At 54.0% G+C, this 24,200-nt stretch overlaps 1 protein-coding gene across 5 annotated transcripts; it reads right to left on the reverse strand.

The window, feature by feature from the left end:
- Positions 1-489: 489 nt before the first annotated feature.
- Positions 490-24,200, reverse strand: LOC119091279 (sodium/calcium exchanger 3). 5 transcript variants are annotated; one of them, XM_037213969.1, is made up of 8 exons: positions 22,389-24,200; positions 21,264-21,355; positions 15,453-15,601; positions 14,834-14,933; positions 13,232-13,372; positions 5,298-5,456; positions 2,412-2,583; positions 490-2,094 (listed from the first exon to the last, which is right to left on the reverse strand). In XM_037213969.1, the coding sequence occupies exons 1-8, from the start codon at positions 24,131-24,133 to the stop codon at positions 1,890-1,892; spliced, it is 2,763 nt and encodes a 920-aa protein (XP_037069864.1). In that variant the 5' UTR covers positions 24,134-24,200; the 3' UTR covers positions 490-1,889. The 5 variants fall into 5 exon arrangements, with proteins under 5 accessions (XP_037069864.1, XP_037069866.1, XP_037069867.1 ...); XM_037213971.1 differs by lacking the exon at positions 5,298-5,456 and adding an exon at positions 7,166-7,324; XM_037213972.1 differs by lacking the exon at positions 5,298-5,456 and adding an exon at positions 6,679-6,837 and having other exon boundaries at positions 15,453-15,586; positions 22,389-24,199.

Genomic DNA, 24,200 nt, shown 5'->3' on the forward strand with positions numbered 1-24,200 from the left:
CAGCCGAACGAAAGTGTCAATGGGCCCCTGGCGGCACCGTTTCAGGCCCTTACAAAGGCAGGACACGTCCTGCCCTCACTGACGGGAACTGGATGTGCGCAGTTATTGGAGCACGAGCTCAGAGCTGCCTGACCCGCATGCAGTGCGGGCAGGCAGCGGCGCTTGTCGGCGTGACGCGGGACCAGCTACCGGGACTGCCGGCCCGCAGGCCTGCAGCTTAGGCATGAACCAGGCCGATGTTCGACTGATGTCATTTGATGATGATGTCAGTGATGTCAGTCATTTCTCACGCATCCCGGCTTTCCGGTAGTCACACAATGCGTTGGCACTTGAAATATATTGAAATGATACATCCTGGTGCCGGTAGTCCCAAGTGACAACTGCACATTTCAAAACAGGTAATCTCGGCTGGCGCCCGGCGCTGGCCGGTCGGCCGTTGGCCGTGGCCGCTGCCCGGCGCCGACGGCAGCGCGCGGCGCTCGGACACGCAGCGGCCGGCCTGCCGGCGCCCCGACTCGCGGCGGCCGGCCCGCCGGCGCAGCGCGAGTCATCATGTAACAAGCGGCGCGACCCCCGCCCCCTGAGGATCGGCTCGCGGCGCGTGACGCCGAGCCGACGGCTTATTGCACCAGCGGAGCACACCCGCATCAACACAACGTCCGCGGCGCGCCAGCGCAGGGCGACGTGGCAGCAGCCGGCGGCATCTCTGATTGTCGTGGCGGGCGAATGGGGACGGCGAGGTTCTTGATGGTCAGCACATGCGTGTGAGCAGGCCTGGCCAATCGGAGGCGACCGTGACTAGCCGACAGCTGTCACCGATCGGCCGCCGCTCCGCAAACAAGCCTGGCCAAACAAGGCGACCAATTCCCGCCGCCACTTTTCACCGATCGACCGCCGCTGTGAAACGGGGGCGGTCACGACCGGCCGACACTTGCCACCGACCGGCCGCCGCTGTAAATCCGGCCAAGCGACTGAGCGCGGTGAGCCGGCGCCGTCCAAACACGCGGCGCCGCTCTTCGTTGCACCTCACCAGCCTCCCACCGCCCGGGGCGCCGACGGCAGTCCACTGTACACGCGCACGCCTCAGGCCGCGGCGCGACCGCCGCATCATGCAGTCACGCCATGTCAGCACGCGACGGGAAAACAAACGCAAAGGAGGGAGTGGAGACGGAGCGTCGCAGGCATACAGACGAGCGGAATAGCCGGGCGCCGCTGCGCGTGAAGAGCTACCAGAGGCGGTCTCCGGCGCAGCGGAAGAGGACGCCCTTCGACAAGGGCGGAATAGTACAAAGGAAAAAAAAACGTGCCGCGTGCACATCAGAACCCGCAAATCACCGAAAATTGGTACAGATAGACAGACCCCTATTGCCTAACTAAGTGATTAACAACCGTGACCAATGTAATCGCAATGAGCCGCGTGCGTGTTAATATGTACAGTAATGATTGTTCACTGACGACCACGCCAACACTGGACAGGAAACTCACAGTCTCTCCTACAGGAATGCTCCATGCAAACAGAAAAACAAAAACATGACTAGTACGAATCACATCCAGGTTTGGGCACTCCGAGACCATTTGCGGGGGAGGGGACATTTTCTAATACACGGACTTCGAGGTGGGGAGGGGTGGGACGGGGTGGAGAGCACGGTCGCTGCTGTCTGCTTTAGTCGACAGCCCTAGCGGCCAATTGATCGAGTCCGAACCCTCACAGATGACATCAGCGTTGCACAGAGCCGTTGCCTTCGAGGGCGTGCGGGACGCACGGCGCGGGCAGCTCGGAGGCGGGCTCTGGTGTGGCAACAGCAGCGCCGCCAAACGGCGACACTGCCCATCAATCCCGTGCCGTCCCGCGCCTCTGGGGACGCCAACCGGTCGTTTGCCGACCTCGCTCAGAAGCTGGGCACGACACCGTAAGCCTCCAGTGCTGACATGGCGATGTAGATCACCCAGAGGAAGAACAGGAAGAACGATGACGCGATCTTGGCCCCGCGTGGCCCACCAAGCTCGCCGCCCACTTTTGGGTGCCGGCGGAGGAGCATGAGCGCGATGGCTAACACGGCCTCGCAGCAGAACAGCGTTACGGAGAACGCCAGGCTGTGGACACAGCAATAAGGACAATTACCAAGGGAGCAGTAGTCTTTGAACGGAGGAGTGGGGACAGCGACACGGAGAACAACATAATAGTGGAAACGCGTTCGAGCTGGTCCCACAGAGAGCGGCACACCGCTCCTTTCATCGGAAATGGCAACTCAGAGAACAACAGGCTGTTTTGGAAATTGTGTACAAAGCAAAAGAGACCATGTTTCAAAAAAAACACAAAATAGGGTCAGTACTGCAGAAACGGTGTTCAAGAAAGCAGATAATTTTTGCATGGTGCGATAAGAGTCCTGACACAGATGAAAGGTGCTCACTTTCCGGGGTCGACCAAAAACTTGGAGCCCTTGAACCAATGCACAATGGCGGCCATGCTCCAGGCGATGCCGATTCCAAGGAAGACGTTCACGCCGTTGGATCCGGTGACATTGCCGACCGAGGCGTCTGCGTAGCGGTCCTGCACGGCGGCCACCTTGCTGGCGAACGTGTCTGGGGCACGGGGCGTGGTGTGAGCGGCGTGGCGCCGGGATGCCCGACCGTTTTTCATAAGACCACAGCTCGCTGCTGCCTAAACCGAACGTCACAAGGTTTGTTTACTGTTCAAACGCATCTAGCACGATATACAAAAATATGTCACACTGGTTGCACATAAATTGGTCGCAGTTTGCCAGCCTCTTTCTGTGGATCGATTCGATACGCGTATTTTACAGCGCTTTGCTTCAATGCGCAAATACTTTGAAATGTTGCAATCGTTAGACGATTGACGCATGTCATACCCGACCATGCAACATGTACTATGTTGGTCATGCAAACTGCGTTAGCATTGAGTAAAACAGCGACATGCACATGATCAAGCATGCTGCAGTTTTTGACAGGTGCAGATGCGGCAGCGAGAGGAAAGGGACGCATTGCTGTTCTTCGGAGACGGTCCGCGAAGACGTTATCAAATTTCTTGATCACCGGTGCTCATCCGTGGAGGTAAACCTGAGTGGTCCTACGTACAGATGCATACGCATTCGTGGAGAAGGGTTGTTGTCACTGTGATGATCAGACATTCCTCAGTTCGGAAACCTTAAATCGAAACATCTTAAACCGTGGAGACCTTCGTTCCTCACCAAGCGCTTGATAGTGAATAACTGAAAACCATTTGACAAGTTATTATGCAGAGAGATGGCTCTTTACCTCGTAGGCCTACACATATCGTGGTACAGCGTACAGGTATTTGATGTGCAACGGGGAAATCATCTGACTAGCGATTTTTCCGTTTTTATCGGGGTCCTCCAGTGGGACTTTTGTCGTCCTTCCTTTTTAATGTGTATACTGATGGCCTGTCGCTCGCCATTGCCCGTTGGTGTAAGGTGTCATCAATTTGGTAGCGCTAATCATTTATCGTATGCTGATGACATCCTCCTTCTTTCTGCTACTCCTCTTGGTATCCATAGGATTTCGAAAATGCGTAAAATGGCACAAGATGGAATCGCCCAAATTGACATCTCTATACTCTAACGTTTGCCAAAATATAAGTATCTTGGGTATCCCATGACCACCAAGCATACAGCATATAATGACTTGGAAATCTGGCAGCAATACCGAGAGCTACGCTGTCGTTCAAGCTCTCTACTAGCTAAATTTATATGTGCTCATATGCCGTGAAAAGATATCTCTATAACGCAAATAAGCAGATATCTCTATGTTGCAGTGCGTACTGAGTAAACGGTGACATCCGTTTCACCCAGTGTGTTAAGGAAGTTTAAGGTGTGTCACAACCATCCTGCTATGATTTGTTTGGCGTATAACAAATTTTGCAATGTTTGCTAACGGGTGCCTCGAAGTTGAGATGTCGCATAGAAAGTCGGTGTGACGGTTTCTGACGCGTTTCTGCGCATCAGATAACAGAATTGGTCCAGTGCTCGTGGTTGATGATCTCTCACATCTCAGCGATCAGGATGGAGTGGTGTAAATCATTGTGCATTCAATAACCTCCTAATTTCACTCGTGTGTATTGATCAATGAGCCATGAGGATCACACCACGAGTCTGTAAATCGTTTTCGTCCTCGCCATCTCTTAATCTGCGACGAACATCACCGTAAATTGGGTGCAATGTGCCTATCAATCGTAAAGCATACCACCAAGGGAGGCGAGCCTTGACATCGGCCTGACATCGGCCTGCGGCACCAAACTAAGGCGTGTATCACCAGCCAATGCTCTCGTCATCCGTGTCTGCCCCTGCTGCGGAGACGAGCTGAAGGATGCAGGACAGGACCTGACGCGGCCTGATGACACCTCAGGGGGCGGTGCGATCCGGAGGGACCCTGCAGCACGGTACCTGGCACAGAGGTGCCGAAGGCCACAATCGAGATGGCCGTGACCGAGTCGAGCAGGCCGATGGTGCAGCCGAAGTGGGAGGACACGTCGCCGATGAAGGCGGTAAGCACGCCGACCATCACCACCGAGGAGAAGAAGCAGGGCCAGCCGCCCAGCCGGTCTGCGGCCGGCGGGAGTACACGGCGGATCAGGCGATAGCTAGCAGGCCAGGCAAACGATCAGTTAGGCGGCTAGCGGGCCAGGCGGACGACCCGTCAGGCGGCTAGCAAGCCAGGCAGCTAGCAGGCCAGGCGGACGATCAGTCAGGCGGCTAGCAGGTCGGGTGAACGGTCATTCAGGCGGCAGCCAGGGTTCAGGGGGTCGGCTGGCTAGCAGACGAATGCCATGGCGGGCAAGTTAGTTGGCAGATTGGGGCCAGGGGGCAGAAGAGCCGGCAGACATAGGCTAAGAGACAGATTAAGTGGCATCCAGCGGTCCGGGAGGGGGTAGGGGGTGGGGGGAAGGGGGGGGGGTGGAGGCGGCCAGGCCTCGTGCTCGACCATGGGCGGAGTAGGCGCGCCGAGACCGGATGGGCGTGCAACGCTAAGCAAGCAAACTTGACTAGGCTGAGGAAGAATGGGGCCAACAGGACGCGGATGGTCTCAGCGAGCGACAGAACTACAGCAGGGACGTCGCCCCGGACAGATGACCCGCAGCTCAGCTAAAACAGCATTGGTTTATATCCGGAGTCAGCTGACATCTCAGCCCCCCGCGCTCGAGCACCGGTTAAGGCGCGGCTGGCGAGCTCCGCCCTGTGACGGCGGAGGACGTGCTGTGCCATGCTCTGCACGTGCTCCGGCATGCTGTCTGGGACGGCCGGCGCTCCCACAGCCGTCACCTGGCACGCTGGTGCCCAGTGCCACGACGGAGATGGCCGTGACACTGTCCTTGAGCTGAATCGTGCAGCCGAAGTGAGAGGCGGCGTCGCCGATCACGGCCGTCAGCACGCCGATCAACACGATCGACACAATGAAGCAGGGGTAGCCGCTGCGCAGCTCTGCAGGGTCAGGGGTGTCGCCAGGTCAGCGCCGAGGGCGGCAGCTGGCGGCGAGCCGCGAGGGAAGGGCGCAGCGAGCACGCCGGCAGCCGCCTGAGGGCAGGGCGCCCTGTGCGGACTGCCCGGCTGCCCGGCTGCCCGGCTGCCCTCGGTTATGGTAACTACATACCATGTTAGGGCAGGACGAGCATGTCAGCGGGTTAGCACAGAACGGACAAGGCGTCGGTTAGGGGGAAACACAGTATTATGGCATAGCGGAACGGTCAGCATATCATGTTAGACAGAACGGGCATGTTATGATGGTCTGGGTCACAGGCTGGCCGGCCGCAAGGGTGATGCCGATGGTTCTATTGGCTGAGGAGCGTCAGCATTCAAACAAGGGATGAGTAGACGCTGCAAAGAGAAAAGGCAGCCAAGTGTTACTGTTAAGACACACGCCACTGCTGGCGAGGAGGTCAAGTAAGGTTTGGTTAAAATATAATGCAGGTTGTGGGATAAGTGCTGCTCTGGTAGCGAAAGGAAAAGGGCTTATGGGATGCGGGAACCCATTGCGTTAGCGCGGTAGCCCTACAGAGCTTCAGCTTTAGTGCCGCGGCGACGGAGCACCGTTCAAGATCTGGTGCTGACACCGATGCACGTCGGCACCGTGTTGCAAGCTTGGAGGTTTTCATGGATCACCAGGTTCAAGGGCTGCTATGAGACCCTGCGGAGCGCACCACAGGCCGCTGGCACGAGCTTTCCGCCGGATGGTACACGGAGAGGGTGGGGACGTATTTGAGTAGACCTGCATGTGCAGTTCCCCGCCGTCTGTGAGTCTCGAGTGGTGATGGCCGTCGGTGTGCTCGCCTCGACAGCACCGTGTTAGCATTAGTAAGTGGCATTGGACCAATTACACCGCTACTGCAGGTGTTAGTTCTGCAACTACGCTTACGCTCTAGTTTTTGGACGACTTCTACACAACGTTTCTAACGCTCTCTAGCAAAACACCTCCCAGTGGGACCAAACGCAAGCATTATGGATCAGCGCGCTCATCCCTCGTTGTACCAATAACGATAGCATGATGAGCCCATGTTTCCAATATCGCCCGTCCGTTAGTGGGTAGCCGGAGCCGCCGCACGGCGCCGGTCGGCCGGCGCGTCCCCAGGCGCTGCGAGTCGGCGCAGGGCTCGGACGGAGCATGCCATCTGGTGGCTCCAGACGCCGCGCCCGCCCCGCCACCCACCTGGCACCGAGGTGCCCAGCGCCACAAACGAGATGGCCGTGATCGTGTCTCTCAGCCCTATGGTGCAGCCGAACTGGGAGGCGGTGTCGCCGATGAACGCCGTCAGCAACGCGATGCCCAGAATGGCGAACACGAAGGTGGGGTAGCCCGAGTAGACGTCTGCGGGGTTGGAGAGGTCAGTGTCGGCCGGCCGCGGTCACGGCCGGCCGGCACCACGCGCGCATGCCCAGGCGGCGCTGGTGGCGACTGGCAGGCTTCACACCAGGCTATGCCGACCGCAGGGTCAGGGCGCGAGCCGGGCGCCGCCAGCGGCAGGCGCAGAGAAGAGGGCGAAGAGGGCGAAGAGGGATAGAGAGAGAGAGAGAGAGCGAGAGGGAGGCACAGCGAAGCGCATCGACTGGTTTTTCTGCGGGAGCTGCGGGCGGCATCCAGAGCTGAACCACGGCCGTCGGCGGTGGCACGCGACCGTCTCGGGCGGCCGGTGTACCTGGCACGCTGGTGCCCAGCGCCACGATCGAGATGGCCGTGACCGTGTCGCGCAGCTGGATCGTGCAGCCGAAGTGTGAGGCGGCGTCGCCGATCACGGCCGTCAGCAGGCCGATACCCAGGATCGAGACAACAAAGCACGGGTAGCCGCTGTAAAAATCTGTGATGACGGGCGCGGGTCAGCGGCGGCCTGAGCTGGTCAGCTTGGCCAGCCCAGTCTGGTCAGCAGGGTTCGATCCAGTCCATCTGGTTCGGTCTGGAAACTGGGGTCTGGTAGCTGGAATCCGGTCTGGTCTTGTCAGCGTGTCGGGAGCCAGCCGGCGCCACCTTCACTGCCAAGAAAACCTCCGCAATTAGGAGACAGGTTGCTGAGGGGAGCGATGGCGCCAGCACACTGGGGAACACACCGCTACAGTCACATATGGTGGAAGTCAGCACATTTTTGCTCGACACCCAATTTATGGATCGTCCTTCGCACACACTTCCAGCGTCGTGCTGAAAACAACCTGGCGGGCAATCTGCAAATCAACGCGGCGAGCCACGCCGCGCCACGAAACGATGTTTTCCCAGGCAGCCTCAGCCCATTTCGCCTCACGCAAACGAAACCAGCCCACGGGAGCCGAGCGAAATGTGACGTTACCCCGCAAATCAAACATAGTTGACTGCAGAAGTACGCCTGCCCGGTGTCTGCTGCAGGGCAGATCCGAGGCCTGCAGCACCTCGCGTGCCTGCCCGGTCCGACAGGCAGCGTTGCGCCTCGGCCGTCTGCAAGGTCGTCAGCTCTTCGCTCTCTCGGCGGCCATTTACAAACCGGTCACGCGCCGGGAGAAGAGCCCCACCCGCGGGCGCCGGCGAGCAGCCGTGCTCACTCGCACTGAGCGGCATCGACTCAGGATCGACCAGGTCTTCCGACGGAACGGCTTCAGGCGAGGTCGGACCTATTATCCGAGCGCCTCACAGGAGGCCGCTAACTGAGCTAATTTATTGACGGAACGGGAGCTAGCTTTCGTCAAGACCTTCGAGACCCTACTCTGGGGTTGGGCCGAGCAAATGGACATTCGACTTAGGCTATGAAGTTATGCATCAAAGCAACAAAACAGTGGATGTGCCTTAAGCAGAAACGAATGAGTTTCCACAGGAAAACTTCGAAGATTCATTAAAACTCGACGGAGGCTTCGCACCAAGCGCACCCTATACCGCATGAGCTAAAGCGTTCCACCAGCATTCAACTCCACTGCCTTTTTTCCCGGCCATTTGAATTTAAATACACATGCAGCCTACAACTTTTTACAAAGAATTAGTTCAAAGCGCAATGCAACTTGTGGTAAGCGCACACACGCGAGGAAGGCGCTTTTAATGCCCGAACACTTGGTTTACTTGGGTTACTTAGTTGCTCTAAACAATTGCCATCTGACGGTATTTTAGGCTTTGGTTTCTGTAAATTGGCAGCAATGGGAAATGCAAAAAGGCAATGGAGAAACAGATTCGTGGCACCTGCAATTCACTGAAATCCGACGCACTGTTCTGCGCAGCGAGGCTGGCAGGGACGAATCATCAAGATATGGACGGCCCTGGCAGGCGGAGGGAGCGAGAGGAACTGGGCGACCTGCTGGAGGGACGGGGTCATCTGGCGGTCTTCAGGCGACCCTGCAAAACTTCAGGTGGGTGGGGTACACACAATCGCCTGGCGTATAAACACATCACAGATTAAACATTGCATGGAACGGTGAACGGCTAACCAGCGATGAGCATACACTGCAATGTACAGCGGTTCTCAATCAATACACGCTGATCGGTTTCGTCACTTCCATCAAACTGTACAGATAAGATAGCGCTGAGAAACGTCACCCGAAAATCCCATCAACGGAGTCGTAACGCTCTAGGATAGTCTAGAGCATTGCACCAACAGTGACCACAGAGTACGATACGGACTGGGTTAATCCGAATCTGATAAACCAAGGTAATCCTACGGATCCGACGCGGTTCGGATTGGCATATTTCTCTAATGTAAGAATTTGAATCAGGATTCGAATTGAAGCTTTTACTCTGTTGTGGTTTAAGCTGAACTAGACTATAATGACTCTCGCTCAACGGTGCAATTTCTACACCCTCGCCCGAAGAAGCGCAGGCCTGGCGCCCACCCCCCCCCCCTCCCCCGCCCCACCCGCACTACCAACTTTTTTAACTAAGGCACACCAAGGATAGGGATAAAAAAACAGGCGTATCGCTCGTTACCTTAACTACCTAACTATACTTGTTTCTTAGTTGCAGGTCAATGGGTAAACTTTTACGTCGCCAGTCACTTACCTAAACTGTCCATAACCAAAAATCGTGCGATATAAACTAGCGTCTTCCTTGCTGTCTTACGGTCTGGGAATGTGCAGATTTTGGGTCTGTGTCACTGATGACCTCTCAGCTCTGGGTCTGAGACATTTAGTGACCTGCCAGCTCTGGTCTTGGGTCATTGCGCGACCTCTTAACTCTGGGTCTGGGTCATTGCGTGGCCTCTAAGCTTCGGGTCTGGGTCATTGAGTGACCTCTTAGCTTCGGGTCTGGGTCATGGAGGGACCCCTCAGCTCGCGGAATTATCACCACTGCCGGAGATTTCCTTAGTGTGCGTGGTGGATGGTCCCACTACCGGCAGCTGCCACACAACAGGTTGAGGTGACGAGAGAACGACTGATGTAGCGAATGATCGCCATTTCAGTTGCGCAGCTGTTCTTGTTTCCGTTTTGGGAAAATGTATAACCTCTGAGTTGAATGTAAATTGCTCGGGCTGCGTATGCTTTGAATTGCTAAACAACGTGGATGTTTGCGCCACGTTCGCCGGAGATACGCAGTTTGAATTGTTTTGAAACTATTTCATTTGGGTATAGCTTGGATTGCATGCAGCTAACCCCTAACAGGTCAAGGTCAAACTTGCTAATAAAGCCAAATATTCATGGTCCTATGATGATCGCCCACGTTACGATGATTCAATGAGTGAAAATCGGCGCAATATCACAAATTTTTAGAGTGGCTAATATTTGCTAACACGTGAAAGACTTGTGTCAGGTCAAATGAGGTCACACATTTCTACAATATGTCTTAATATACATCATAATGTAGATGCTTCGCACTGAGAACAATGCTGAACAAGCAGACCCATGCTGTGCTGGACACATATTGCAACTGCAATCACAATTTACTGGTGATGGCGGGGCACCTAACATGCCGCATGCGGACACTGAAGGCACAAGTCAAGGTCATGACCTTGCTTGATCTTTGGAAGATCATTGTCACGTCTAAAAAAGTAGCCATTTGCAGAGCTACCGCATCAACGCCAGCTTTTCAATGTCGTGATATCAACTGTAATGAACGTCTTGGGCCATTGTAACACTCGGAAATATTATTGTAAAGCAGGTAAACACCGCCGCGCATTGTTTGCGCCGTGGTTGGCGTGAAGGTGCGTTATTGCTGCTCCTTCATTTTTCAACCAGCTTTGCTCATGGGTATTCGCAAACGAGTAGTGCTAATCGTTGAAATGCGAAGCAAGGTAGCGACGTTGAGTTATTAGTATACCCTTGCTACATCTGAGCTGCCGTGACATCGCCCATAAATTATCATTACAGCTGCAATGTGCGTCTCATAGAACTTGATTGTGCATGTTCAGGTCTATCCCGCATTGAGTAACATGTACGTTATAATCATTGCTGCGACATAGCATCAGGCTTTGTGCTCTCGTTTGAAATCGCACAGGTCTTTGACATGTTTTTAAAAAATCGGTCATCTGAAAAAGTTTGGCATATTGCGTAAGATGTCTTTCATGTCATCAAGTTGGCGTGGGTGAACAAAATATGATAAAGGTGATATATGGCTTAGAAGCAAGTCTGACCTTGACTGGCTAAATTTCAAATGCATACAACGAAATCGGTTCCCAACGGGAAAATGTCAGAATATTCGAAGTGTGTTTACCCGATGATCGTAGCACAAATATTTGCATTGCACCTACAGCAATGCAAAGCTTGCGTGACCCTAACGATTATGCTTGACCTCGTGGTCACGAATTGACCCAAAGAGTACAGGTGCAGTTGGACGCTTTTGGAGGATGATCATTACATCAGTCATTCCCCCCCCCCCCCTCATTGTGTCTTTTGTGTCCGCAAAACAACCAATGGAAGCCAGGAATTCATATTGTTGTTCGCGAAACAAATAGTGATGACCAGGAACTAGGATGCCGTGTCTACAAAACAACCAACAGGACCTAGGATCCCAAGTTCGAGCTTTATGAAATAACCAGCCGGAACCATTGATCGAAGGTCTCGTCTTCAGAAAGAAAGTGGGAGCCGGGACATAATCTATGGAACCAGGCACGTGTCTGTCCAGGAACAGGGCTAACGAAAAACCGGCATTCGCGGGGGGTGTCGTCACCATGCGCCATCTCCCGCCGTGGGAGCCTCTGTTGCTCGCGACCATCCCACAACAAAACTAGAGGAAATTTCCAGCGGAAGAGAAATAGGCCAGCAGAGCATCCATTGCCAAACGGCCACCTGATAGCCTCAGGGTGCCTTCCGTATGAGTTGGTCGTGAAGGCTTCAAGGTTGGCTTCCTGCCAGGAGCGACTGTCGATTAAGCCAAGGCACGCCAAGGAGAGTGATACCCATTGAATCCACGGGAACAGCTGAGCGCTGTCATCACTTGCCATGCCAGGTCAGGCATGCGTTCCTTTCATGACAGGCGTCAAATCGTTAAGATCCTCCTGTCTTAAATCCTCTTCGCTGCTTGCTTGTTTACTGCTATCCCAACCCACGTTTAGCCATGCCGAGTTTTTGTCCCCTAAATCGTTTTCCAATCTAACCTGCATCCATATACCTTGCAACTTTTACCGATTAGGGTTTTATCCCTGTGGATTGTTTGCTTTCTGCAGTGTTTTTGCTACCTTTTACCACCGTTGACTTTCATCTCACTCATGTTTTCCGAATATATTTCTGTGTCAACTTCTATTCCCATTGACTTTTTGCATTATGATTTTTTCTGATTCGATTTGCCTGCTATCTCTGTCGGCTTTTATTCGTTTCGAATGTTTTTGCTGTGCTTGTTTCTGCTGACTACTTTCATTCGCCTTTTTGTTTATTAGCCGCGTGAAATCCTTTAATGCTCTGGTCAAAGATGCTAAATGACGATAAAACTAAGGGCATCAACGACGAGGGAAAAAAGGCCTGAATACCTAAGGTCAGCTCGTGAGTAAGCGTGAACAAGTTTGAGCTGTTCTGCTCTCCAGCCATCAATATTGGCACATGTTTATAACTTTTCTGTCCAAGTCAACTTGTGTACTCAATTTCTGTCTTATGATGCCGACTTTCATCATCATTCTTATTAATTGCCCTCTGGTGCTGACACTGCACGATGCCTTTCAGCATCCTAATAAGATCGAAACAACCTGAGATGTCGGCTTCAGAATCTTTCAGGCTATTTCACCGCATCTTGGATAGGTTTCGCAAGTGGAAAGTTTGAGAACCAATGAAGTATTTTGGGCACACGTGATAAGACAGGTAAAATTATGTCAGCTGACCTACGTTCATATTCATCACTGGCAGCATTATCAGTTGTAAAAGAAATGGACAATCCTCAAGATATCTATTTTTCTCAAATATGTTAAGCATTAGATTAAACATGGAAGTCTTCCCATCTGGCTTCACCAGGCTTTGGCCTATTTTCAGGGGACTGGATTTGTAGCAAACAGGCTCTTGAGGAAGTCAATGAGCTTACACTGGCTCTGGATCTCGCCTGGGATGATATAAATGATCAAACAAAACACATTTGTTTCGTTTTCTGGTCACTAGACATGATGCCGACAAAGGTCATATAAAAATGGCCCCTAACGGTCACCACATACGCTTCTAGAAAGGTCAAGGCACTCATCGACGTTGAACTCATCATTGGTAAAAAGCCAGCATATCACAGTCAGAAAGATCTGAAGCATCCTCCAACACAGGTGGTATCGAGTGGACACACGGCCGGTCCGACGCAGCGGTGCCCCACATATGGCGCGCTCGTATCACAGCACAGATGGCGGTTAGGCACGCACCTGTTGGCGGCACGAAGGCAAACAGCAGCTTCCAGAAGACGGTAATGAAGTGCATCAGGTAGTCGCCGCAGCTGGGCAGCTTCTCATCCTCGCTGCCCTCGCCGTCCTCCTTCTCCTCGTCATCCTCGTCACCATCATCGCCTGGGCGTGGTTAGTACCTCAATTCAGGCGAGTGGTATCTAAGGTCATCGCGGCTTCCTTGGCGACTCCTGTTGTTCTTCGTTACGCACATATAGCACGTTAACCGGTCTAAAAATATGCTAGATTGTATTGTATTTCATCGAGAATAGCACAATAATTATACTAGCATGCTACTTTGAGCAAGATCATGACCGTTCACATTTCACAGTGTGTTAAATGCGCGGCACGTGGTGTCAAAATAATTAATCGAAATGCAAGAGGGAATCACATTTCACCTCTTGGACTTATGATTTTCCTGCCGGAGGATGTAATCTACATTCCAAAGGGAGTGCTTCACATTTGTATGGGGATTTGAAATGAGATAGCCATTTTAAAGATAGTTCAGTACAGTTCACAGCCTTGCCTTTTTAAGATTTAAAACCCTCTAGTTTTTTAGCTTGACGCCCGCAAACTGCTACAGACTATTTCGTGCGGAATGCATATCACCCAGGTATGCATGACGCCACTGAAACGTCACGCGAATTCTGCCACCTGATTGGCCATTTAGCTTAAGCTAAGACAAATATGATGATCGGATTAATCGTGACTGGGCTACGTCAACATAATTTCTGGCATTAGCAGGCTTTAGTTGGCCCTCAACCAGTGTAATGGGTCCAGTACAACCTTCGAACACAAGTTGATTATTTGGATTACAGCCTTTTCGGCCAGTAATGGCCATTTCAGGGCTATGCTATGAAGGATAACGAATAACGGTGGGGCAGAGCAACATGCACCTGGGAACCTAGCCGTCGAGACTAAGCACGCACCATGACACCCCCCTCCCCCCGCGGAGTGTGCGCTTGGCGCTCAGGCGGCGGTCCCTAGTATGGAGGGAGCCTTCGGCTCACTTGTGGCTGGTGCCTGCAGCCTACCTCAGACAAGGCGGACGTCGCAAAGATGCCGGATTAAGTGAGAAAGAGGATAGTAGGGCGTATGTTGCATCACGTTTTGTGCTATATCATACAGGAATATTTGTGTTATACAAACAACGCACCGATTAGCACGACACCTTCCGACAAGTCGAGGTGCTGCAAGTGAGTCAGTCGTCCGCTACGGTGGCAATTCTGCACGGTCAGTTTGACTGCCACTCCGACGTCATATTAATGTTCCATGACGCATTTAAGGGATAACGCATCAAGAAAAGCATTTACAATCCAAATGAAAATTTGCTGCTAAGCCAGTTTTTGCACTTAAAAGCATACCCATTGTTATGTTTGATTACATACGCTACCTGGTTACAAATGGTTACCTGTGGTATGGCTACAAGTGAGCTTCATTCATCTTCAATAACATTACAAGCTTAATGGCAAAGTTACAAGGACAAGTTTGCAAGATTGCTTCATTATCTTCAACCGTGCAACATTCCCCTTAATAATACTGGCCATCCAACAGCCCAGCCAACAAAACAAAAGACCAACCAACCTGCCGACACAGTGATGGCCTCAATGAACTGCTCCTTCCAAGATGACGTGCCGACCACAAACGAAGCGTTGGCACGCTGTACCAATTTGTCGACAGTGTTCTGTAGACAAAGGGTGGCCTCTGTGAGCTGCACGAATCGAGGTAGATGCCAGCGATGACGCCTGGCGCTGCACACAATCAAGGTCAAACAACGCAACGCAGAACATCACGCAGCTGCGGGAAATCAGAGTTCTCCTGCCACAAGGCACAATGCACCGTCGCGGTTCGCTGAAATGGACGCATTGCTGCTGATGAGGCTGCAGCACGCCTGAAGAGCATTGCTCAGCACAGTGGATATAATTAATCACAGGAGTCATGAATAAACCGCCGAGTCTGATGATCTTTACCGGCATGTGATCAAAATTAACAGCTATTAGTCTGTTATACACCATTAATAATATCAACAACTCAACGGAAGTTAAATTACTGAGTTTGTTAGTTGTTGCAGTCGCACTTAGACCAAAAGATAACTTGCACAACCAAAATGACCAGGCACGCCCATGTTGACAAGAACAATCGAGGAGGAGTGTCCAGCTACCTCTGATTGAGCAGCCTGGCCGCCGCGCTTGTTCGTACCCACCTTGAACTCTTTGCTCTCCTTTATTCTAATTTGTGCTCGAGTGGAGTCACCGAGCTTGGGCTTTCCTAGAAGAGCAATCTTTTCCTCCTCCGAAAGGTCGTTGAGGTTTTTATCTTGGAAGTCTAGCGTGGCGCCTGAGTCGCCGTTGACTGCCGAGCAGCGGAAACTGTCAGCCGATCCCACCCACCCGACGCTCTGAGTCGAGCAGCACACTCAGCCGATTCCGCCCGCCTGACACCCTGAGTCGAGCAGCACACTCAGCCGATTCCGCCCGCCTGACACCCTGAGTCGAGCAGCACACTCAGTCGATCCCACCCACCCGACACTCTGAGTCGAGCAGCACACTCAGCCGATTCCGCCCGCCTGACACCCTGAGTCGAGCAGCACACTCAGTCGATCCCACCCACCCGACACTCTGAGTCGAGCAGCACACTCAGTCGATCCCGCCCGCCTGACACCCTGAGTCGAGCTGGTCCCGACCTACCGCCGCGCAGGCGAGGACGGACAAGTCGGCGTCGGCACCACAAAAGCGGTCATATACAACACTGACTCACGAGCACGGACGCACCAACTCTCCGGCATGGACATGAAGGATGCGTTCGCAAATGGCACAGACCAATACGAAATTGATGGCGTCATGGCATGGAGTATTAAGGTTTTCTTAGCTTGCAGACGGCAGCCACTTTCCTCGCAAAACCGTCATCCCTCCAGGGCCCAGCACCTAAGCATTGCACGCAGACAATCTGAGATGACTCGGGAGCCCTAATGTCAAATGTGCTGAAGTCGTCGCGGTCGGCTGAAGTCGGCTTAGTATCTCAAAAACATTGTGCATGGACGAAGGAGATTCTACTTGATGCAGCGCACTACCTTTCCCGTCCACACTTCACCACGCCCGAACGAATGTGACCTTACCTACGTTCATTTCTGCGCGAGCAACGGCAAGCCCACCCGCACGAACGCACGAGGACAGACGGTCACGGTGTGCCAGTCTTCGACAGCCAGACTATCCTGAACTGTGTAGCAAATATTATGTACTTGAGGCAGCCGTCTTCGCATGAAGATATAACACCGAAAAATATAAAAAATTAGAGTCGCCATGACTTTGCTGGCACAGAAAGTAAAAGTTTAAGGGTTTGAATAATCTTTAAAATCAAGCACTTGCCAGCCAAAGCTTCGGCATCGCCCAATGACAGAGCGGCATTAGTTTTCTTATCAGATGGCCAGAGATTCTTCCCGGAATTTCTAAAGCGTTTCTGAATTGGCTGCCAAGAATGGGTCTGACACCGAGCCAGATTCCCTGCTCGGGCAGCCCAATGCGGAGGATGCGAGAGGCAAGTGACGCTCCCAGAGTCTTCCTACACGGCCCCTGACGGCTATGAGCGGCAAGTGTCGCTCCCAGAGTCTTCCCGCGCGGTCCCGGAGGCTATGATTGGAGAGCGTCACTCCCAGAGTCTCCCGTCGCGACCCTAGTCGGCTCTGGATGGTGATTGGCGCTCCCTGAATTTTAGCGCCCCCCCCCCCCCTCCCGGATGGTTTTACGGCGCGTGACCGGTCAGCCAGCGTTCCCCAACGCTTGCACTGGTTGTGATCACTGGGGGCTTTAATTAGGTACATTTATTCAGCACAAACTTGCTCTTCGCGTGCCCGTCTGACTCTGCTTATGACTTAATACAGGGAAGCGCTGCATTCTGGCAAACGCAGCGGTGGAGAGGGTGTCGGGTCATGGCCTTCTGTGCGAGCTCATATTCCAGCCCTGACTGATTTCAACTGGTGACCGCGAGGCCGTGCTGACGCTGCTCATCTGTCACGCTGTCACGTGCACAAACGGTTACGGCGGTGGTCACTAGCCGGACCTCCCTCCCGCCGACAGTAAGTGAGGTGGGAGGAACGACTTGAAGGCCACCCGAGACACCCCGCGCACAACTCAACGGTCCGTGGGCAGTCCGTCATGGCTACAGGCTGCATGACCGGGAGCACTAAGTCCGCCACCGGACCGCCTGACCAACCCACCCCCACTTTCGTGCCGCCTTACAAAGGTCAGCAGGCGGAACGGAACGATGGCAGGCGAAACAGGCGGAAGGTCATGCGGCTCAAGCTGACATAATTCACCTGCCGAAGGACGACATAACACTGGCCGTTCGTTGAAAAATGGACATATGAGGCAAGGGTGCCTAAGCTCTTATTCCACACATCATTCCATCATTCAGCACCGCAATACCCCATCGACCTTATGCATAACGAGATCATTAACAGCCACCACAGCCCGCTATAAGTGCAAATTCAGTTGCCCATCAAATGGTGGTGCACTGTGGCTACCAGGAAAACGAAGACAAGAACACCAGACGCAGTACATCTCCAGGATGCGGTACGGAAGGACTTCTCACAATAACCAGAGAAATTGACGGAATGGGCGTAGCACGGATGGTGCCGGACGATAACCGCCGTGCCTGACAGCAGGAAATTTGGCAAATGACGCCGGATGGTGACGGACCGTGGCGCTGGTGACGGGTAGACAAGTTAGGTGAGGGATGACCAGCTGAGTCATAGCGGTAGAAGCGGGGCGTCAGAGGGGGAATCGCCATTATGCTCTTCACGGTACACACACGCAGACGCACACACAAACGCCCCCCCCACACACACACACGTGCACACACACACACACACACACACACACACACACACACACACACACACACACACACACACACACACACACACACGTGCACACACACACACACACACACACAAACACACGCTGCCATGACCACCACCAGCACCGCCACATACCCCAGACCCCTGCACTTTCACAACACGATCGCGCATACGACATCCGTTTTGCGGTGTTAGCTGACGAACTCACGCACAGCTGAAGGCTGTTACGTGCAATCTCAACACTCGTGCCAGCACGCCCGGCAGGGCCGTACACGTGCACGCGCTGGCCGCCGGCACGTGCAAACCCTGCACGTACCGGCGCCGGACCGGCCCCTGGCCGTGCGGGGCTGGCTCGGCGGGCGGGCAGCATGCAGCAGGCGCGCAGCTGAGGCCGGGGGAGGGGCACAGCACTGCCAGCACACGTCGCATGCTGTCTGGGACCGGCCGTGTCCCGGCTGGACACCTGCCTCTGGCGGCGTTGAAAGCGGCAACACGCGGCCGACACTGGTGCCTGCGCACCCAGCGCCGCCCGGCAACAGCATGCGCGACGTGAGTTCTTGCACGCGTAGGTGTGCATGTTTCTGTATGTACGTATGTATATATATAGATATATATATATATATATATATATATATATATATATATATATATATATATATATGTGTGTGTGTGTGTGTGTGTGTGTGTGTGTGTGTGTGTGTGTGTGTGTGTGTGTGTGTGTGTGTGTGTGTGTGTGTGTGTGTGTGTGTATATGTGTGTGCGTGTATGTGTATGTGTGTGTGCGGTTATGGTGAGCCGGTATAGCTTAATGCGTGGTGTATGCACATGTTTTGTGGAGTTTAAGAAGCGCCGAGTTTTGGCGGCGTGATTGTTCATCATGCAAGCGCTGTGTTGTTTATGTTAGCTGCTTAAAGCACACCGTAGTATCTAGCAACATGAATGTGAGAGATAAGACAGTAGTGTATACCTCGAGCACGTGAGTTTGTGCCCGCCCTAGTACACACATTGGGCACACAGGCATACGCAAGCAGGCAATGTCAGCCATGAAGGGTCATTGGAAATGCTGTTAGATATAAGTGTAGGGAGGCAGCTCTACCAGCTCGTTGGAAAATCATCCACTTACACGGAGACAGAATAGTGTTGTTCCATGGCACGACAAGGAGCCGGCGACAACAGCAGAGCAAGAGAACACACACGAAAATTAGACATCAAAACAACAAACGCCAGAGCAAAAAGAGCACTCAGTGTGAATGGAAAATGGCTGTTACAGCTGAACTACAAACAAAGCGCAACTTCAAACAGTTCGAGCCTCCCAACAAACATGTCTGAAACAAAATAGTGAACATCTTCCCTTACACAATACACATGCATTGACCATACTGGAAGCTTCTATTGACAGCTGGTATGTACATGTGAGCGTGGATAGAACGCACGGGTCCGAGAGCCACAAAATGCTGCTGAATCAGCCGTCTGGTCGTAAACAGAGCCGCTGTATAAAGAGCTGTTGTGTACGTCAGATCTGCCTTCCATCGCCGGGACACAGGCTCAATAACAATGGTTAAAAACAAGCCGAAGCGCTGGCACCAAATCAATAGACTGTTTCAAGAAATGGACTGATAGACTCAATGACAGTGAAGTGAAGAAATGTTCAGGGCATTTCCGCGGCCTTTCTTTGCGGCAGAAGTAGTGAAAGCGCAAGGAGACGTACGGCAAAATGTGCATTCCACGCCACGCGGGCACGAGAATCGCACTCAAGTGTGATAAGTCCGGACCTTAGGTGAGGAAGATGGGAACACTGAGACACAGAAATGTAAAGCAGGCTGCATGGATGCTACGTACATGAACCACACTTATGTCAAACAAGGTAAATTTCAAACATACCGTGAACGATTAGATCCACTATGTTGGGAAGATTGGCAACATAAAGCTCATGAGTGTGCATGTCATACAATATACAAAACGGGAGTCCATTTCTACTGCAACTTTATGTTCGCTGTAAGTTCACCGCATCAGTTGAACCAGTTTGAAGCAGCGTTGACTCTTTCGGGAGGACCGACAGGCTATACCAGTTATACCAAAAGTACCTCTGCCCATCGCTTGTCACTATTACATGCACTATCTAGTCTTCTATTACTCCGTCCCGACTCGCAGGCAGCACGGGGTTTTGTTTGGCAATCAGTGAGTCACTGTCAACCTGACCGAGAGTAACACAGTGTGTTTGCCTCGAGCTGGGCTTGTTACGCCAGCCTCGGCCGGTCCTGTTTACACAAATCCTGCCTGGCTCGGCGGACTCCACCCGATAGCTGCAAATCAGCTAGTGGGGTGCGGGCCGTGCTTGGAGGACTCGAGGGACGAGCGTTCTGTCCGAGGGTGTCGGTTGCGATTTTAAGCAGTTGGGGCGCTACTGAACGACTCAGAGCGGCCGTGCCAGAAGGCATTTGGGGCGCTACTGAACGGCCCAGTACGGCCGTGCCAGGGGGCTGTTTGGGCGCTACTAAACGGCCCAGAGCAGACGTGCTGGAGGGCAGTTGGGGCGCTGGTAAATGACCCAGAGCAGTCATGGCGGAGATCACTCGGGGCGCTACTGAGCGGCTCAGAGCGGCCGTGCCGGAGGGCGGTTGGGGGCGCTGGTGAGGGAGCCAAAGCGGCCTTGTCGAAGGGTGGTTGAGGCGCTGCTAAATAGCCCAAAGCGGCCATGCCAGTGGGCAGCTGGCAGCGACCGCTCTCATCGGCGCTCAGCCTGATTAACGCCGACCACTAAATCAACTTTGAGTCGGCTTCAATTTCAGACCGATGGGCGTCGATGCTGGCTGACAGTAATACTCAGCATCGGCTGTGTTCCTGCGAGGCGTGGGTGTGCAACGCTACCAGCCTATCATTCTGCTGTTTGGGGACTGTGAGGGGTGTTGTGCATCGAGCAGGCAACGTCATGATAAACAATCCCTCTCCGAGATAATCGCTCGGCCGATAACCAAACGAAAAACCCTGCCTTCTAAGCCCAGACCATCATCCTTGATAAACAACGCAATATCTGTACTATAAATCTTAGGCCGTTCCGTAAGAACGTCATGGCCTGTTCAATTTTCACTGATTTTCACAACACACCGTACACCAGTTTGTATAGCATAATCCAGAAAAGCTAGGTAAGTGTGCTCTGACCTGACAGGTAGCGAGGCTCCTGCAACTCAACATAGAATAGCACATCCTTCTCATAGCTGTCCTCCTCGATGATTGGTATGGTGATGAACTGCCTGTGGACGAAAACAGCAAAGATTAGAAGGAGCTGAACCATTTGCCAGTGCTGAAACTGTCAGATAGCGTACGAAGCCATATAGACTTGCGACCACGCAAGCACACGAGGCTTCGCTGAAGGGAAGACAGTGAGCCTGAGTGAGGAATTTCAGCTTAGGGCTACAAAGACTGCGACATGCGGTCTTGTTAGAACTTCCGGGAACTCGACTCTTCTCTGAAGGACGGAAATAAGTTTCAGCACTGGTCTTTCTGTTGTCATTTTATGGCCCGCTGTGTTCGTGATTGGTGCTGCCGAAGCATCGACACGGGTCCATGTACGTCTCATTATTACGATGATGATATGCCCCCCTGACATTGCCCTAGTAAGCAGACACGCGTACAATCTAAAAACGGCGTCTGATGAATTCGACCGCTGACTTTTTTCGACAGGTCGTTACCACGCTCGCAGCCATGAGCTAATAAGCCCGTTCGTTGCCTGAACGCCCCAGCCGCCCCGGTACGCCGACGTGAGAAACTCCCACGTGCCATTAATTACGCCCCTGGACGGCGCTCGCACGCCCATTCGGGCGATACGCAGCGGGTGCCGTTCCCCGCTGTCTGTGTGCTGCATTATGCCGCAAATGGCGATGGGAGGTTGTTCCACGTCCGTCTGCCGACTTATCTCCGGCGGCGCCGGAAATGGAGCGCTTCCTGTGGCCGGCAGCGGGCCGGGCCGCAGCCGCTCGCCGGCCGCCAAAGGGACCCGGCAGTGGGTCAGCGAAGCCGGGCCTCGCAGGGATGCCGAGTTTGGCCCAGTCGGCCAACAGTGAACAGTGCGCAGTAAAGAAAGACAGTGGCAAGCCGGGATGAGGCAAGTCACACCGCTTATTGAAAGGACGACAGCGACGGATTAAAACCAGACGTAAAGGACAATCAGGTCAAAAATGTCGAAGGATTACGTTATTCGCGGTGGAAGTGTGCTCGACTAGTACCCCCTGCAGCGGAAGAGGGTCGAGGGACATATCGCGACAGGTGGCCGGCAGCTCTACTCACTCGGTCTCGTTGTTCTCGAAGATGACCTCGCCCTCGGTGTGCTCGTAATCCTTGTTGGGCTTGGCCGTGCCCTCGATGGTCGTGTAGGGTACGGCGACCCGGCCGCGAGCGCCCGACCAGCGGCACACCTTCAGCCCGTAAGTGCCCACCGACTCCACAATCTCGATGTCCTTTTCGGCGACGTTGAAGATGCCGCCGTGGTCGTCGTCGAGGATCATGACGGTGGCGACGAAGGGTGCCGCGAGCTTGATCTCGGGCGCCGAGAGGCGGCGGCCGGCGCTGCCGTTCGAGTGAGATGTGACCGTGCCGTCCGGGTCGGCGAGACGCAGGTTGCTCAGCTTGACGTAGAAGTGCTCATCCTCCTCGAACAGGTCATCGTCGATGACCGCCACGCTGAACGTCTTGGTCGTTTCGCCGGCTCCGAAGAAGAGCGTGCCGGCGACGGCGATGTAGTCGCTGCCGGCACTGGCCGAGCCATCCTCGGTGCGGTAGTCGACCAACACGCACTGGTTCGGGTCTCCGCCTTCCCGCTTCACAATCACCTCGAAGTCGCCGACGCTCTCCATCACCGTGTAGTGGCCCGGGTCGAAGAACACTTTGATCACATGACCGTCCTCGGCCTTCACCTCGTCCATCTCCGCCACCTCCTCTTTCTTCTCGGCGTGCAGCGCCTTCTTCATCAAGTTGCCGCCGCCCGTCAGCTTACGCGTGGCCTGGATGCGGTAAAAGGCGCGCGACTTGGGCCCCTTGTTGAGCACTTCCTCGCGCGCCATCAGCTCCAGCTGCTCCATGTCCATGTTGGGGTGTTTCTTGCGCAGCAGACGCAGGATGCTGATGTACTCGCGCCGGTTTTCCTCGAATTCGCGCACCGCCTCGTCCACGTGCTCCTCCTCGAGCTGCTGCAACTCGCCGCCAATGGTGTGGTTCGCCTTGTCCATCTCCAGGCCTTCGTGCTCGACGATAATGCCACGCTTGTTGACGCGATACTCCTTGGACATGTACTTGTAAAAGAGCATGCGCCGGTCCGCGATGTAGGCCGTTGCCACGGTGGCGGGGAAGAAGAGAAGAGTCAGTAACGCCTCCCAAATCTCCACCACGCCCTCACTGATGACGGCGAGGATCAGGTACATCCAGACGTACGCAAAGATCGACCAGGTGGCGGTCACGAAGAACACGCGCAAGTGCTTGATTTTGCGTACCTCGCCGTCCGGGATCACGTACACACAGATGGAGATGATGACGAACAGGTTGAAGGCGGCACTGCCAACGATCGTGCCCGGACCCAGGTCGCCCGAATCAAAATCCTTGGCGTAGATCTCAATGATGGAGAGCAGGATCTCTGGCGCGGAAGAGCCCAGCGCCATCAGCGTTAGGTTGGCCACCGTCTCGTTCCAGACACGCACGACCACAATCTGCGTCTCGCCATTGGGCTTCTTGACGGTGACCTCCTTCTCTTTGGACGTGATGACTTCGATGGAGGCCATGAATCGATCGGCTACGATGGACACGCCGATGAAGAGGTAGATGAGCGTGAGGAAGTAAACGAGCGCACGCGCGAACACGTCGCCGCCGCTGAGGTTGTCCTGCGGCTCCCAGACGGACAGGATCAGACCGTCGGTGCAGCGCTGCTTGTCCTTTGTGTCGTTGGATGGGGCGGCGGCCTGGGCGCGCCCGGCGGCGGCCAGCGCCAGCAGCAGCAGCAGCGGCAGCCGGGCCATGGCGGCGGCAGAGAGCGGAGCCGTCATCTGTACGGGCCGCGCTCACACATACAGCCGACCGGCCGACGGGCGTCTGGTGGGCGCGGCCAGCATG

Source organism: Pollicipes pollicipes, unplaced genomic scaffold, assembly GCF_011947565.3.
Source record: "Pollicipes pollicipes isolate AB1234 unplaced genomic scaffold, Ppol_2.1 Scaffold_3447;HRSCAF=4054_pilon_pilon_pilon, whole genome shotgun sequence".
Lineage (NCBI taxonomy): Eukaryota > Metazoa > Arthropoda > Thecostraca > Pollicipedomorpha > Pollicipedidae > Pollicipes > Pollicipes pollicipes.

Coding starts and splice junctions, on each gene's coding strand:
- LOC119091279 (XM_037213969.1), bottom strand. CDS start 24,133: ATGACGGCTCCGCTCTCTGCCGCCGCCATGGCCCGGCTGCCGCTGCTG. Junction 15,602..21,263: donor GGAGCCTCGCTACCTGTCAG/GTCAGAGCACAC, acceptor GCTGCTCGGCAG/TCAACGGCGACTCAGGCGCC. Junction 13,373..14,833: donor GGCCATCACTGTGTCGGCAG/GTTGGTTGGTCT, acceptor AACCACGCCCAG/GCGATGATGGTGACGAGGAT.